Source organism: Motacilla alba, chromosome 3 (genome assembly GCF_015832195.1).
Source record: "Motacilla alba alba isolate MOTALB_02 chromosome 3, Motacilla_alba_V1.0_pri, whole genome shotgun sequence".
Classification (NCBI taxonomy): domain Eukaryota; kingdom Metazoa; phylum Chordata; class Aves; order Passeriformes; family Motacillidae; genus Motacilla; species Motacilla alba.
The window spans coordinates 73,544,328-73,562,064 of NC_052018.1; the positions used below are offsets into that span (position 1 = coordinate 73,544,328).

General features: G+C 41.6%; 1 protein-coding gene across 1 annotated transcript; it reads right to left on the bottom strand.

The window, feature by feature from the left end:
- Positions 1–7,470: 7,470 nt before the first annotated feature.
- Positions 7,471–13,820, bottom strand: LOC119699293 (sulfotransferase 6B1-like). The gene is made up of 7 exons (XM_038132566.1): positions 13,619–13,820; positions 12,054–12,193; positions 11,293–11,382; positions 10,113–10,239; positions 9,251–9,345; positions 8,599–8,755; positions 7,471–7,671 (listed from the first exon to the last, which is right to left on the bottom strand). Exons 1-7 carry the CDS (start codon positions 13,818–13,820, stop codon positions 7,541–7,543), a joined length of 942 nt encoding a protein of 313 aa, XP_037988494.1. The 3' UTR covers positions 7,471–7,540.
- Between the last annotated feature and the right edge of the window lie 3,917 nt (positions 13,821–17,737).

The window sequence follows — 17,737 nt, forward strand, 5'->3', positions numbered from 1 at the left end:
CTATCGAAATTTGTATTTCAATTTGCAAAATAAATTCTGTTTCTTTAATTTTAATTTAGCTCTCTCAATTATCAATTCAGACTTGTCATTTACTACCTATAACAGAGGGAAGGCTTGAGAAGCCACCCTGTTCTCCACCGGTTTCCCCGCTCCATTCCCCAGTCTGAGAGGTGTCACAGGCACCTGAGGCTTTGGTGGCAACGCCTCCTGTTTTCGGTGGGCCACCAACAGCCCCTGCCGCTGCCCAACCTCCAAAAAAGATGTAGAAAGGGCCTGCCCCGCCCCGTCGCTCAGGTAGAGTGATCCCAGGGCCAGCCGATATCATCCAGGACCTACTCTCTGTCGCCTCTGAGGCCCAGACTGTGGCACAAAGGGCAGAGCCCACGGCAAGTGGGTCTGTCGTCACCATGCACCCCTCCCACTGGTCCGCACAGGCTCAGTCCCAGCCAGGGCAGTGCGTGCTTCCTGCGCGCCCCTGAGCCAACCCACTGCCCTTCCCACCAGAGCCACAGCCACCCTCCTTTCTGCCTCCACTGCAGCGACGGCCCTGCCTTGCCGAAGGCCAATGCAGTGAAGCATTGCCGAATTTGGGCACCCATTGTCTACTGAAGAAGTACATCCCCCCCCCTCCACGCCAAGCAGAGGCTTTCAATCCATCCCAAGCCGCGGTAGCCTCAGCCACTGCGAAAAGTGACTCACGGCTGATCTGCGCAGCAACAAAACCGCTGCAGCCACTTCTACCACACTACACAGCACCTTTTCCAGTTCCCTTTTCAGATGAACTTAATGCAATGAATCTATTCCGAGGTGAATGGGAAGGGTCAGGACAAGACACATCAGCCAGAGCACATTTTCCAAAGACTGATCTGGAGAGCAGAGCTCAACCCTCAGGTGATTCAGGGGCACAACTTCCACCACCCCAAGACATCAACGGCAAAAATACTATAACCATCACAGCCGGACAAGACATTCCTATGCCATCACTGATCCCACCCTGCATTTGGCTCACAACAGTCAAAACTCCAACACCTCACCTGCCTGCCCCAAGAGCCCGGTTTCCAAGGCAACAGTCCAGCTCCACAATTCACCCACATTTTTTCCCATTGTCAAAAGATTTTTTACGACAGCTATTCCTCCAACTCAGAGAACGTGCTCGGGAATTCCTACCACAACATAGTGCATACTTTCCTCAAGCCTCCTTTCCAGGGGAAGATGGCAACACCCTTTCTGCATCCTCTGTAAATACTCCCTATATGTCTACATCGATGCCACCTGCAGTGCTAGCAATGGCGGGCTCAGCCATTGCACCCTCATTTTCCCTGTGTGCACAACCACAGGTATTCCTCCCCATGCCTCAAAAAGAGGGGGATGGGGGCCTGGGATGCATGCACCCTTCAGGCCAGAAGAAGGTGCATCCAGGCAAACTACAAATCCACCGGATACAGGTATGGATTTGGTTTCAATTACCAGAAATATTCTGCGAGATGCCACGTCAACGAATTGGGCAAATATCAGAAGGACAGCACTGAAAGAAAGAGACTTTGATATAGCAGACACAGATAGCATTGCATTGCTAGTGAGATACGAGAGATGAAATTAAAATCCTAGATGGGAACCTCTGGATCATCAGGTCAATCCGGTCATCAAAGATTTATCAGAAGCCATGAAAACCAATGGCCTTGGCTCACCATACTTCAAGCAGCTTTTGAGAGGCATTTTCACCAATTACAACTTGGTGCCTTTTGATTGTAGGTACATTGCCTGGACAATTTTTACAGATTCACAACTCCTGCTCTGGGATGCAAGATGGCGAAGGGCTCTCGTTCAGCTGAGAAACAGATGTGCAGGAGGGCCACACGCAGCTCTCACATTAGCTCAATTAGCAGGAGATGAATCTCATGACAGACCTGAAGATCAGTCAGTAGAGTTGCCTTGAGACATGACTGCAGCCATCAAAGAGGCAGCACAAAAGGCAATTTTGCAAATTCAACCACTTGGAACTCCAGAAGGTATTTACACAGAAGTAAAGCAAGCTCTCTCTGAGCCTTTCACTTCATTCATCGATTGTCTCACGCAAGTGGTGGACTGTCAAATGAATGATGAAGAAGCAAAGCCACTTGCTTTGAAGCATTGGTTTTTGCAAACGCCAATGAAGAGTGCAAATGTATAATTAGTGCCAGGCCTGGCCAACCAACCATGATTGAAATGATAGAGGCATGCAGCAAGGTAGGCACACCTCAGCACATCGCAGCCATTCAAGCAGGCGTTTGGGCAGAACAGGTTGGAAAAATTCTTCAGGAGCAGCGCGAAGAATTCTCCAAAATGCTCGACGCACTTTGTCGAGTTCTTCAACAGGCCTGTTCCACAGAAGTGATGGCAGCAGCATTTGCTGGAGGGCCATGCTTCAAATGTAGAAGAAGATATGGACACGTGAAAAACAACTGTCCAGAACCAGCAAAAAGTGCGAAAGCGCCAGGCCTTTGCCCAAGAAGCAGAAAAAGGGGAACACTATGCAGATCAGTGTTATTCCAAATATTATATAGATGGAAATCTTTTACTGTGAAAAATGCTTCCCAGGGAGGGAAACCACCATGTAAAGATAAAAGTATTAGTAATGATTCAACTACCTAAAATGTCTCTGAAGGCAGAGCTTTTGGGAAACATCAAGCAGATCCTATCTGTAGTGTCGTCAGTTGATTCCCCAATGATTCAGAGTTTTAGGGATTGTTGGTATTGAGTTTGTAACCTTTGTTATTTTTGGTTTTTATAAGTAATACTGATAAATGGTGATTGTGTCTTAACCCCTTCAAAAACTCCTGTTGATAAGTTGATTATATAATGTGAATTCTCTGATTTTTGTGATAAGAATTATTATTAAGGTATTGTTGTAGTATTTGCAGTTGACTTTCATGTGTTTTACTATCTCTTTCTCTTTGTGTGATCACCTACAAGACACGTGTCTCTTAAGAATCCTGCCTTTTTGTTTCTTAACTACTCATATCTTGTTTATTTTTAATCCAGACTGCCAGTCTCGTGGGTTTTTTTCAGTTATTATTACAGAAGGACTCCAGCAGAGAGTTCAGTTGTAACATTAACTTATTTTTTTAGGGTTTCAGTTTCGTACTAGGTGATCAGTCTTTCATTCAGTTGCCCTTCCTCCACCTTCACACTCTCAGTGTCCAGATTCAGGCTCACAATCCTGACTGTGACCAAATTCAGATGTCTGAAGAAGAGATTTGCTGTGTTTGAAGAATCTCTATCCTGAAAGAAACTTCATAGTCATTCAATTACTTGATGGTTTGATTGGTTTTTAACCCTAAAGTTTGTTATTCATGACTGTTATTTTTAAGTGTCTTGTTTTAAAATGTGTTAAGTGATACCCGCCAATTAGAGTTCAGGCTCTGATCAAGCTCTAGCTCTACTTGGATGGAGTGATTGACAATCAACCCAGATGTTTTCTGCATCAAAAAGTATTCAAGTCCTTTTGACTTGGCAATTTGACCCTAAATGACAGTTGAACCTGTTTTCAAAGGGAGTTTGGAGTAACATGAATCCAGACATGATTTCTCCCATTTTCTGTTGTTTTAAGGTTTGTCAGCTGTCGCAGACTCTGGGATGACAAATCAGTGTTGTAGTGGTAATTGCTGGTAATTGGATGACCTTGTATGTGTAATTGATTGTGTGTATTATCTGACTGATTCCTAATAGTTATTTTCTTTCTTTACTACATGCATTGATTGTTTTGCTCTTGATGTTTTCTCATGTTCATAACCAAAGAATGTTAGTAATAGCAACTTATGTTGATATCTTATATTTCTCTATGCAATTTTGCAAAACAGAACTGATCAATGTTTTATTTTCTCATCAGTGAAAAGTGCCAGAAAATGCTGACCACTCCACATGCAGAGAAGAAGACACAGAGATGTGGACTGCACAAAGATTCTTACCCTTGTGTTTCGCCCACAGAAGACAGTGGACTTTGGGTCTCTTCATGGGTGTGAATATATTATTATAAATACCTTCTGGAGTTCCATGGGTGGAATCAGTGATGTTGTAGAATTTTTATTAGATGATAGCTTAAGCGAAATATGGGGTGTGGTAGAATGTATGTCTGACAGATGGTTGACAAAGTTGTCAATGCAGTGTTCATGGTTCAAACAAGAAGGGGAGTTTGGACCAAATTTCTCCCGGAGGCTCTTTATGAACCTCAAGAATTGGAAATTCTTGGCTCAGTGAAGATAGATTTCTGTATAGTATTTAGTCTTCCTGGATCAAAACAAAATACGGACAAAATAATAGATATGACCCCAAATCATATTATATATAGAAATGCAACATCTTGGTGCAATTTCACAGGAAAGATGATATCTGTAACACCATCCAACAAGGTTCCATTGCAATTACTGCAAGGAATCTTTTTTCATTTGTGGGGACAGAATTTGGCCCGCCATCCCATCCAATGTCAATAGTGGTCCATGCAGCATTGGGAGACTTTCTTTCCTGATAACCAGCATGGCAGTGACAAGAGAACAAAGATGTAGAGGGGAAAGAGCTGTCAGTCAATATGACCCCAATTGTGATGACAATATTAATGCATGAAAAAAAGACCAGAGATTGATAACAGCTCTGCTTCTGCCACAGGCAGCTGCAAGAGCAGCCTTGAAGCAACTGGATCAAACGGGGTGTTGGTTGAGTAAGCACTCTCATGCTACCTCTCTCGCACTGAGCAATTTATTAGCTGGTGTTCAAAGTGTGAGACAGGTGACTCTGCAAAACAGAGCTGAAATTGATTATCTTTTGTTAGTGCATGGACATGGATGTGAAAAATTTGAAAGAATGTGTTGCATGAATTTGTCTGATCATTCAAAATCTATTCAGGAAAGCATACAATTGGAAGATGGAGTGGCCAAACTCAGGGAAAAGAATGGGTCATGGCTGGATGGTGTGTTCGGCTGGTTTAATCTTGCACCAGCATGGAGGGAATTTTTGAAGATAGGTGTGTACGTACTGATTGGTGTCACAGTCCTTTTAATGTTTGTGCTGTGTCTACTTCGGTGTATCCAACAGATAATGGATGAGGCTGTCAAAGGAGTGGTTTTGGTTCAAAGAGAAGGGGGAGATGTGGAAACGCAGGGCACCAGGAATATTTTTCTGTCTGCTCTGGGGTGCCCTGACCCCCAGGGGAGCACTGACTTTGACCCTCATTCATGGAGAAAGTTTCCTAGACTTCACGATGGACTAGAATCCACAAAAGTGTGCAATAGATTATAGAGAGTAGTGTAGGTGCATCACTTGGTGAGAAATTTAGGTTTTGTGATTTTTAGTATGTTGTGGATGGAAACAAGATGTAGGGCACAGGGCGTCATCCTGAGTTTCTTCTTCATGCTTCTTCCTTCTTCTTCATGGGTTTGGGTGGCACTCTGTAATTGTAACACTTTCTGTAATTGGGCAGACAAGTCCGCATTGTGGGCTCTGTGGGATCAGTTATTGGGTTAAAAGGGAAAATAATCTAGGTGTCAGTTCCTAATTGGACAGTTTAGACTTAAAATACCTTGTAACAAGAGATTGTTAGCCATTTTGTATTTGCTAATGAAAAGCTGCTGAACTCACTGTTCTGAGACTGTTTTACTGATAAGAAATAATAAACACTTGAGTCCAAACATGAAATACCGTCTCAAGTGCCTTCAATCCAGACCCAGAGAAAACGATACCTGAGTCTACTTCCAGTACTTACATTTCTATAACTAACATTTGTACATTGCTGTCTCCACATAACGTTAGTCACATAATTTCAGGCTCTCCCCAGTTCTGTCACCTCTTGTATTTTCTGTCAGTGTCTTATCCAAGAGGTATGTTGTCTTAAGGAGCATCACCAACTTTTTAACATAACTTATATTTACTAATTCCTTTTCTTCAAAATGTAACGTGGTCGGTTGCTTTGTCACGTTTGCTACTACATCCCTATGCATCAAGTTAGGGTGACTACTCTATTCTGATTCTTCCTTCACAAGTTTTTAAACATTGCTATTATGTATGTTCTCCTCCAGGAATCTGGTACCTGTCTGGTTGCTTACAGATGACTTGTAGTTGTTCAAAGATGCCTCGCTGCAGGACATTCTGCTGCTCTGCTTTTGAATACATTAATTTATTTTCTAAATGTTCTATGTATTACTTCTAGCATTCATATTTCCTTGCAAAACTCTGCATGTCCGCTTATGTCCAGGCAGAATCAACCAGCTTTAGAAGAATGAAAAAAAAAGTCTTTGAATATGTCACTCATCCAACTCTATCTTCTATTTTTGCATCTTATCCCCTTAGACAATGGATCTATAAATTGGGTGGGTTTTTTTCTGTTTTTAATTCAACCATATTTACAAAAACTTATTTTGCCTTTTCTTTTTTCCAGAACAGGTCCCCAGACAAGTCTGAAATATTGTATCTAGAGAGGCAAAAGCCAATGGCAGTTAAAAGAGAGCTGGGCAGAGCAATGTCTCACACCATCACTCTTGATAACTCCACTATCTCAATAGTGGAATTTTCAAGAAAGACACAAACAAAGCAGAGGGGTTCCAAGACAGGACCACAAAGTTGAAAAGGCTCAGGGACAATCTCAAGACAGTTTCCAGTACTTAGAGGGCAGCTACAAAGAGGATAAAGGCTCCCTATTCACCAGACACCACATGGTGAAGAAAAGAGGCAGTAGAGTCAAGTTGCAACAAGGGAGGTTTAATCTTGGTACAATAAGTCAGTTCTTTACAGCAAGAACAACCAGTTGCTGGAACAAATCCTCCAGGAATGTGGTAGAATCCTCATCACTGGAAGTTTTCAAGATATGATATCTAGATAGAGTCTCATCCAGGCTCCCTTTCCCATGAAAGGTTGTACCAGATGATTTTTCAAGGCCTCTTCCAACCTGGGCTGTTCTCTGGTTCTATAGAAAGCAGTGGCCCCGAGAGAATCTTGCCTGTTGACATCAGCCCGAAATCTGAAATCCATCTTGATATTTTGCATTCAGAGAGATGAAGAGCCTTAAGAACGCTGATCCATATTCCCCTCCTTTCTGCTTTCTCTAGTTTTGATTTAGTTTGTGCTGAATTCATGGAAGATCTCCTTTGACATTAGGCTTCTGTCATATCCCTATTTTTGCTAGTGATATTTTCTGTGAAGATGTTGACTGATTTGAAACATTTTTGAAGAAAAAAATAATCTGCATACTAAATAATTAGAAATCACCTAGAAGGATAGAAATTGTTTAGAAAGAAAAGGGGCATTTCCTTCCAGGTGACAGCTGGAACAGGGCTGTTAGGTTTTTTGTAAATATGATTAGTTGGCATCTTCTTCAGCAAATGAGTGTAGCCTGAGGTCACACCATAAAACAAAAGGCTCATCACTCAGCATTGTCACTGTAAAGGCTGCTGCAATGACTCTTAGAGTAATTCTAAGGTGCTTGGGTTATTTGATCTAGTTTTCCAATGTAGACTATTCAGATGATCTGAGTCTGCCTTGCAAAGTTCTTGCTCTAACCATATCTCATTTCTCTTCAGGCTTTGCAGTACAAGTCATACTTCAACTTTTTCCCCAGTTTCGTTCCTGCTATATGTTCTTCAAATGCTTTGTCCATTTTCTCACTCTGATCTTCAGTGAAAAGATTCTTCCAGTCACTTACACCACCTTCAAAGAAGCAAAAAAAATTCTCTTGAAAACCAAGAAATTTCATTTTTTATTCTATATTGCTGTCATTTCCATTGCATTGTACATTAAATCTTGTTGATCCAGTTTCCTGATGAAACATTTTTCTACTCCAATATAATTTTGTGAAATCAGTGGAGTTACATCTATTTAGGAATAATCTTTTGCTATAAAGCCAAAGAACATACTCCTATTTAGGTGACTGTGTTCAAAAAGGCAGCCTAAAATCCTGTTTGCCTCCATGTCTCTCCTCTAGTCAGTTATGACTGGCAAAGTGGAAGATCATGAAGAATTGAATAAGAGTCATCTGCCAGGAGGCAGAGCTGGGTTTCTGCTCATTTGGCAGCTTCCGTTTTTGTCCAGTTACTTCTTTAACGTAGAATGCAGAAATAGATTGTGACAACCAGGTTGCCCTTCTCCTGCCCGTGTCCCCCACACTACACTGCAAAAGTTGTTCCCTTCTCTTCCCACTCTTGTGTCCCCTTGGATTCTTGCTAGCTTGGCTTAGTTCTAATGTATAGGAATGATCAGGCGTTTGGCAGTGACCATCTCAGAAGATTCCTATACTCTCCTACAAAGTGTGGTCACAGCACTCAGGCTGAGTTTGGCCCTGTGCTGCCTGCTCCATTGTCTGGGCAATTGGTGATCCAGGCACAGAGGTGGAGGGGAATTCAGACACATGAAAGTTCCTCCTTAGTGCCAGCCATCTGTGAGCCTCCAAAAGTGGCTCTGCTGTGAGAGCCTTGCTGGGTGTCCTCCTCACCAGTTCTCCTTACATAGTCTTCTCAAGAAAAGCAGTGATAACCTGCTTTGCAATGCTAATGTGAGTGCAGGAATAAAGAACCAAAGCATGGCCCAAGTTCTTGAGAGTGGAATATTTCTACCTCTGAGCCCCTTGGAGATTCCTACCTTTGCGAAAGAGAACATTGCCAAATGACCCATGGGTCTTGTCTGAGTTTTTCTTCATAGACTGGAAGCTGCTCCTCTCTACCACCAGCTGGAGCTGTTCCTCAGTCAGAGGAATTCCAAAGAATATAGCTATGTTTTTCACACTCAGGGCAGGATTCTGGAAAGAGGAATGTAACATATGGCATGACTTTCAAACAGGCAAGGTGTTTACACTTCCATATAGCTCTCTGCTGGTTGCATACATAGGGTATTCATAGAGTTCACCAGGACTAGCGTGGGTCCTAATGTTTCTCTTCTCCATTACTTTGGAGGAGATATGAGCTGCCTTCTTGTAGATTACACAGTATTATATATGATATACAAGTGAGCAAAATCAACATTGCTAAAAACATAAAAGCTCCTGCCCAAAAATATTTCTGGAGATTTGGATTGACAATGATTTGGGCTTATATCACAGATAAATAAAAAACAAGAATCATTTTCACAAGCAAAAGTTTAAGAAGGTTTTTTAGGATGAGTTTCACCTTCTCTTCCCTTAAAACAAGAATCTGTCTCACACAGCCTGGATACCCTGCATGCATATAATGTTGAATTGGTTTACAAAAAAAAAGCTCTTGAAGTTTAAAATATTTGTAACTATTGATAACCTTACCTCTTTTACCTCTTCATAAGTTATTGTCATAATATTTTCTTTGTCAGCATATTTGTTCCACTCAGAAAGGTATTCAAGGTAGCATCCCCAGGCCACTAAGTAAAACAAAGGAATCCTAAGATGAAGCATAAATTAAGATTATACAAGTTTTGCTCATTGAGTTGTGTCAGCCAAGGTCTTTATTAATGATGTCTATGGCAGAGCTTCACCCTTCTGTGGGAATTACCGGTTTTGCTCCCGGATCACGTATATGATACCATTGGTAAGTCAGAAAAATAAAACCTGGTAGTATTTCAAGACAGCTTTGAGTTCACCAAAAAAGCTGTCATTTTGCAGACCATCTTGTAAAACTCCCTTAATCCAGTCTAAAATCTTATTGAACCCTCCCTTCCCCTGGCCATGTGCAAGCCAAATCTCATAACCTTCAACTATTGTGCTATTACACTCTATCTTTTTTAATGCAGTTGATTTAGTCCCCTTTTTAATGCCCTAGACATAGTCCAAATAATTCCTTTCTTCCAATGTGGCATGGAGGTGATTATATAGCTCCATGGACACAAGATGACGGACACAGGAGAGCAGGGCTAAAGGGGGACCCAAGACTGAGATAAGGAAGAACTGCTTTTTCCAGGAAAAATACCAGTTTGTACAAGTTAAAGATACCTCTGGAATCGCAGTTTTGACAAATATTTATCCTCAAACAGTAAGACAAGTATGGTAAGCTTCAGTTCAGATGTCTAATTCTCTACTTTTGTCTTGTAAACCAAAAAATTCCTAGTGAAGCTGATTTACCAAACTGCAAGGGTTTTTAGACAAAGACAAATCATTGGACAATTGACACAGACAGCAAAATATACTGTACTTTTCTTTGTCATGAAATCTGTGAAGAACTCATCCCAGGTCTCATAGGAGGGAAGAAGAGCCAGGCCATTGCAAAAATGGTAGAAAGATGTAGCAACATCTTTTGGATTACGAATCACTAACAATATCTAGAGAAAAATTAAATTAATTATTTATATGGAAAGACATAGCAGACTACAGCATTAAAAAAGAAATGACAATAATATACTTTATAACTGTGGTTGGGGAGTTCTAATACCTTCTGTGCTCCTTGCAGAAGTTACTATTTCATTCCCAGATCAGGAGATGCAGTATTTAACTTTGCTTTGGTACCATGAGAACATGGTTGCCTATAATTATTATCTCTTACAGATTAACCAAATTATTTTTGCAGAATCTAAGTATGTTTTGATCAATACAAGCCTAGTTCTTCTTTTAAGTAGCATGGAAAATTCACAAAAATATAAATGCTCCTTGACATTTGACACATTGAAGCCCTCACTTGTAACAATGCCATAAAATTCCTCCCATGGGAAATCATATCAAAATCCATTTTGCCTCTGGAGGATTTGTTCAAGCCCTGCACCTCTTTTGATGAAACTGTCATAAAGGTGCCAATAAGGCCTAACTGTGGTTTGTTATATTGCACTATGTTATATCACGTGGTTCATTATTGCCTTCTTCCATCACATGGTGTCTCCCTCATCAACCCCTCTGCCCTGTACCCCCTGGTGCTCTGTCCCCTGGTTACCCCTCCCCTTGCACCTCCTCAGTGGTATCCTGTTGGCTCTGGTCCTCTTGCCCCCGCCCCCATTCCCTTGGGTATAAAATTCCTCTGCAAGAAGGGAACGTTCTCTTTTCTACCTGGGGTGTTGCAAGAGTCTGAGGTGTCCCCTCACAAGTCAATACGGAGGACCTTCACCCTCACAAGGAGAAGAGCGTTTCTTATCTTTTACTATTTTCCATGTAAGACCGTGTGGGGTAGGGTCAATAGCTAGCCAGAGTGGACCCTCAACAGCCCAAGAGACACAGCTTTACAGGGGTTATGTGAGATGAGTGTCAGTACTTAAACAGTCATGTAGAAATGGCCAGGCTAAACACTCAGGTGTAAGAGGGATTCTGAAAATTGGCAAAAAAGTACTACATATGCAAAAAACAACCTATTGGAGTGTTTGCTTTAATACATTAAAATCAACACTCACCTTGGCGTTGTTTTTGAAGATAGATTTGGGAAGATTTTCAGGACGGAGGTGAGAAGCCAAGAATCTTGGAGAAGGCACCTTGGACAGTGGCTTGAGGAATTGGAAGGAGGTAAAGAGAGAATTCAGTTAGTATAAGTTTTCTTTTCATTTACCTATGCTAAAATGGTCCCTTGATGAACTTATCAACAGTTATTGGCTGATATAAATGTTTTTTTGGGTTTTTTGGGTTTTTTAGTGAGTGTTGCCCTAGGATATTAGTGGGATGCTCTGAATGGCTCTAATCTTCAAAAGCCCATGATCAATTGGAAAAAGACTATCCATGGTTAGTTCTCTTCAGTGATAATTCTTTTCAGTTCTGTTAGACAAGGGATCACATCTAGAGGTAGGGTACGCATTGGTTATCTGTGAAAATGGAAGCATCTCAAGGACTGAGAGAGGGGATGAGGAGGAAGAGTCAGAAAAAGAGACAAAATCTAATATTTCACAATTTGACACTTCAAGAAGCTCTTCTTAAATACAAAAGATACTATGTTGAATTTCTGAAGCTCTTATGTATCTCATGGGAATGTCCTCCTCTCAGTCCCAATGAAGTGTTCATTTATCCCTCAGTATCTAACAGTCCAGATGGGATTGATTCTGACCAGATGCCACATAAAGAAGAGTGGTAAAGTTCCTATCAAACAATGGAATAATTCATACTTTATATATTCAGTATTTGAAGCACATCATGTTGATCATTTCCATATATATTATGTTCCCACCTCAAATTTCTTAGCATCTCCAATTTCCAGGTTAGGTATCGGTTCTGGTTCTTCAGGATTCATACTTCTTTCACTGCCTGGTGTTTTCTTTTGAGATATGGCTATCAGGTCAGTTAAGATTTGACTTAGCCAGTTAGTGCCTGAAAGAAGAAAAATACAGAAGTACTTGTAAAACTTTTAGAATGGACAGAAATGGATTTACCAGGGAAGTCAGGAGGTGGTAGTACTACCACGTAAGTTACCTGGTCTCCTTTCGTGTCATACAATCACAGCTGACCGTCTGGTCAATGACCTCCCAGGATCCTACCTTTGCTCCTCATAAGGACATAGTTCTCCAACTTGAACAGTTCAGTACACCATGAATTACCTTGTATGTTGTAAACTAATCAGGGAGAAGAACCACTGAGATTCAACTAGGAAAACCTGCATTAATGTAATAAATTTTATTGTTACACATATATGGGAGAGTGGGGTGGTAAACTTGTACTTTAAAACCTAATGTATGGAGTGTTTTCTGGTGTGCTGGATTGTCTTTGGAAGAAAGATGGGTCAAAGTACTTCAAGACAGGAGCAGAACGAGATCTGAAAATTGTGCACTCATTTTCTTTAGCAACCAGAAAAAACTCTCTGAAGTGACATTTCCTAGACACACTTATTGTCTTTTTCTTCAAAAGATTACAAAGAGCCTGCATAGGTCTCCCATCTCTGATTTTCCATTTATGACTTCTGGACACTGGGTGCCTACATCTTTCTCGCTGCAATCTTAACAACTGCATTCCAGTGCATAACATTTCTTCAAAAAGAAAATCCAATAAAAAAGCAAAAACTTCACAGTCCTTTCAGCTGTGACTATCCACTGTATAGCAGTGTGAACCAATTGCTGGATGAGAGAAACAGCGAGATTAAAGTGTATATGAGGTACATCTAATCCAAACTTTTGGCTTGCATGTTGGCCAATGCTTTGAGGTAGATGGAGCAAATATGTAGGGTAAACTTGCAACCCTAGCAAAGATGTCCTCTTGATTTCCCAGCAATTAAAGACCAATGTCATCACTTCAAGGACTACAAAAATAGTTTTGATAGCTATTTCCTGACATCTATGGGAAATAAACTAATGAATTTTCACCATTTGAAGGTAGCTAAGACTCCATTGTGAAAACATAAAGCTTTTAATTTTACAAACATGCATGTGGAAGCACAATGTGTAATATCAAGAGATCTAATTACCTCTGGTGTAAAAAACTGTATTTTGATTCTCCCCAATTTGTGCATTTAACTTAATAACTATGAAAAATAAAGATTACAAAAACCTTTTAAAGCTATAGAAAAGAAATGTTGTTTATCTCAGTCTTTTGGAAATTTTTCCATATCAAATATTCATAATTCATTTCTTGTGCTTTTTGAAAATAAAATCAGTTTTATAAAATTTGCTGAACATTCTAAATACAATTATTTAGTATAATATATAATATGTATAATATCATATATATTTCATATAGGTAGTACAAACCTTGTTACCTGCTATTACAGAACCTTGTTTATGAAAAAAATTTAAATATATTCACCGGATTTAGGATATGCTGCCAAAATTACATCATCACTTCTGGCTTCAAAGGACTCCAAGGCTTTGAAAGTTTCAGGACTGCAAATAGTGGTAGGGTAGAGAATTCCCTTGTAAGAAAAAAGCAGTTCATCACGATGCATTGAGTTGGCAGCTGCTATTGCCTTCTCTATGAAATCATCAGATGTATTCCTGGACTTCTCCATTCCTCTTCTCTCTCTGTCACACACAGGCTCTGTCACAGTGTGAAATGCAGTGTAGAAGAAGAAACCCACAGACTGTCCTTTAATAGCTGCTTGGTTTGGTATTTGATTGTTATTTGGGTTTCTTTTTTCTATGAACAATAATTTACCTCTTTATGAACCTGTGAAGAAATGAGCAGCTCCAGTCAAAGACTTTATGTAATATGAACCTTTGAAATCAATAGATGTTGAACATAAACAAACAAGATAAGCAGCCGAAAGCAATTGCATTCTAGGTTGAAGGGCTTAGTTAATTTCTAAACAAGATGCTAAAAAATCTGTGCTTACAAAACAGAGTTTATAAACAATATATAACGAAACAGAATAACATGAATTGCAGATTGGAATTTAAATGTCATGATCAAAATCCTCAAGGCAGTTCATCTCTTTCCAGTACTCACTGCTGAGATTTTTTTTTTCTTCTCCTTGATAATATCACTCATAATTCTCCCCGGAGTTAAATAAAATGTGTTGGGATGGGGAGAGAAAATGTTCAGTGCACTAGAGACTGAGCTGAGGACAGTCCTGTGAGTGTGGCCGGCTGCTGCCTGCAGCTGGAGCCCAGCAGGGCACAGGGGCACAGGCACTCTTGGGCCGCTCATCAGACTGCACTACAGAGGTCTGCTTTTCCTCTGGTTACACAGAGATTACTCATTTCTACACTTCTTTGATGAGCTCAATCATTGTTTTACAACTGATCAGTGCTTAGTGAGTTGGTAAGAACATAACCTCAGCTACAGTGAGTAGTGTTTATCATGCACTTCAGATTATGAGCTGCTGACTGCCCTGACCCCAGTAAAAGAACTGCCTTTAGGTTCAGATTCAATATTTAAGTCTCTGGCCAAAGGATGGATGGGTCACAAAAATGAGAAAATAGTTCTCCCCCAAACTTTATGCCCAGAATTTACATGCCATCCTTTCTTATCTCCATCTCTTGACTGCTGCCTGTTGGGCACTGTAAGGAAGGGGACCAGCAGCTACATACCTGTATGCTTCTGCCACTTGCTCTCCCTGAGGGATTCAAGCCTGCTCCCTGAGGCATAATGCAGTGCTCACGGGACGAGCTAGCCCTACATTTTTACACCTTCTTTTCCCAGTCCATACACAATCTTTTGCTTTTCCCTTCATCTCTGTTCTTTCTGTAAAACAGTGTCAGCATGGAAAGACTACCTATGTACAGGCATCATCGGAAACCAGTGGATATCACATGGCCTGGTCCATCTGATGAATGACGTGTGCCAAAGGGCACAAAGTTGGCATCACCTGCACCATTTAATTCACTGACATCAGCTAAAAGTTGCTGTCCTATGAAATAGCACTTTTGCTGATTCTTGATGTGAAACTAGCCACCCTAGCCTAACAAAAACAGCTTTCTAACTATTCTTCCTTATCTTCCCTTGGCACTAAACTGTCATGGACTGAAGATAAGAAAATGTGTTTACTTGGTATTTTTACCTGCTGGCAAAAAAAATTAGTTGTGACAGTCCTTCCTAAGGGTGGAAAAAGAGGGAAAATGGCCTGTGTATTATTAGTGTCATTTCATGCAATGGCAAAGCATTGGCGTAGGGTTTCCAAAATTTAAAAAGGATTCCAGAGAAACCTCCAGAGGATTTCCAGGGCATTTTTGCAAGAAAGGGCAGTCAGGCCAATTATTCCTGGGAAGCATACTTTATCCTTTGGAACCAGAAACCAAAAGCCAATTTCTGTATTTGTGGAGGAAAGTGTAATTAGAAGCCATAAGTCATGAGGAGGGATTTAGAGGGGATGTAAATTTCTTGACGAAAAAAAGAAGAAGGATTCTGATTTCGTAATGTGAGCCTTTGATACAGCCATCTGCCATGACACCTGAGCTGAGAGATGGGAGGAGTGTACCTTGCCCCACCCATGTCCTACAAGACCTGATCCAGAGACTGACAAGAAAGCATCACTTGCTTCAAAATTTCTAAGAAGCAGCTTTAAAATATACAGAGATTAAAAACAGATTAAAAACAGATTGAAGGATTTGATCATCTCCAGATTAATGGTATTTGTTGTTCAAGCCATCACAGTTTCTCTGAAGGTTTCTGACTTCCCACACTTACCAGACCAGGTCTTCCCTGATTGTGGACCTTTGCAGAAAGAGGCTGGAGGCATTTCTGTGATAGCTACAGCACAGTGCCAGCTGGCCCTTATATAGTGCACTGATCTGTGTTTATCTCTGTAAAACTCTGGAGAAGGTTTCCATAAATTAGTCCTCTAAAACAGCCTAATCAGTTTTTAGATAGTTCCATTAAGATTGATCCATTCAAGAATGTGCCTTAAAACTCCCCTGATCATTCATCTGCAACAACAACAACAACAACAACCACAACATCAACAACAAGAAAGACAAGCTTGCAAGAGTAGTGAGATGCCCTGGGCTTCTGTGAATGAGCCCATGAAATGCAGGGCCTTGTCGTGGTTTGAGAGGAAATGAGTTTTTGGGAGGTGGTAGTGGTCAAACCAATAGGTGCCCAGATGTGGATATTGGCACCTGGTTTGACCATTGAGGATATGGATCCGCCTCTGAGAACACAGGGGTTAAAAGCGAGGCGCTCCCAGGGGATCGTCCTCTCTTGGTTCCGGTCGGAGGAGAGTTCAGACCTCCCCTGCCCAGCTTCGGGCTGGGTGGGGGAGGGGAAAGCCATGCGGCTGAGGGAGGTAGGCCGGAGCCTTGGCAGAGGACGGGAGGCGATGGTTCAGTCAAGCGTGAGTTCCCCACAGAGATGGAAGAACTCAGAGAGGTGGCAGGCAGCCCCCCCTCCTCGGGAGAGAGAGGAAAAGAGAGAGGGGCCAGTGCTATCTTGAACTTGATAAGCACCGGCCTGGCCGAGGAAGAGAAGGGGGGGGGGGGGGGGCCCACAAGGGAAGAGTGCCCGATGAGCTACTGTGGGAGTTCGAGATAAGCAGAGACTGTGATTTTAACCCTTCTGTGAGACGATGGAAAACCTTGCAAATGCTGATCCTCCGGGAGCTGAGGGAGGAGAGAAACGGATAAGAAGGAATGCGCAAGTGTGATGCAGAGCTGTGTAAGTGAAGAGCGATTGAGAGAAGTTGAGAGAATCCTAGGTGGAGGAGATGATGGAGTGGCTTTTGGCTGGACTTTTCTTGTATAGCTATGGATAGAACCTCTCCTGTAATACAGAGACTGCATTTTAGGGGGAGGCGGCGCCAAAGGAGTGATGTGAGTGGAGACGACAGGTGATGAAGTGATGGTGAGACCCCTCGGCCCCAGGGGGTGAAATATTGGGGGGGACAGTTGTCCCGAAAAGGTGAGAGACTGTCGTTCTCTTCTGGAACTGGGCAAGGCATCCTTGAAAGGGGAAACCCTAAAAGCAGCTCTGGTCCATGTGCAGTGGTGAGAGCACTGAACATGGAAGGAAGAAGTCACGACGTGTAGTTGCTGAGTGACGGGGATTTACCTGTGGTGGCACAAGGAGGGCTCCTTCTCTCCTTGATGAAATGAGAAGTGATTGTCGGAAGGGTGGAGATGGATTGAGTTGATTATTTGAAGGGTGATGGACTGGATTAAGATCTAAGGTTTTGTGATATTCTGTAAGATTGAGTGGGGGGAGGAGAAATGTTTGAAAGGTTTCCATTCTGCTCTGTGTGTTAATTTTATTGTAATTGTGTGATAATAAAGTTTTTTTCTGTCTTGTCTACAAGTGGAGGCCTGCTTTGCTCTGTCTCTGATCACATCTCACAGCAGACACCAGGGGAAAATGGGTTTTCATGGGGGCACTGGCATTGGGCCAGCGTCTAACCATGACAGGCCTAAAGTAGAATTTGCTCTAAAATGGAAATGTCATATGTGGCATTTTCCCCTTTAAATAAGTTAGTGTGGATCTGATCACAGGAGAATC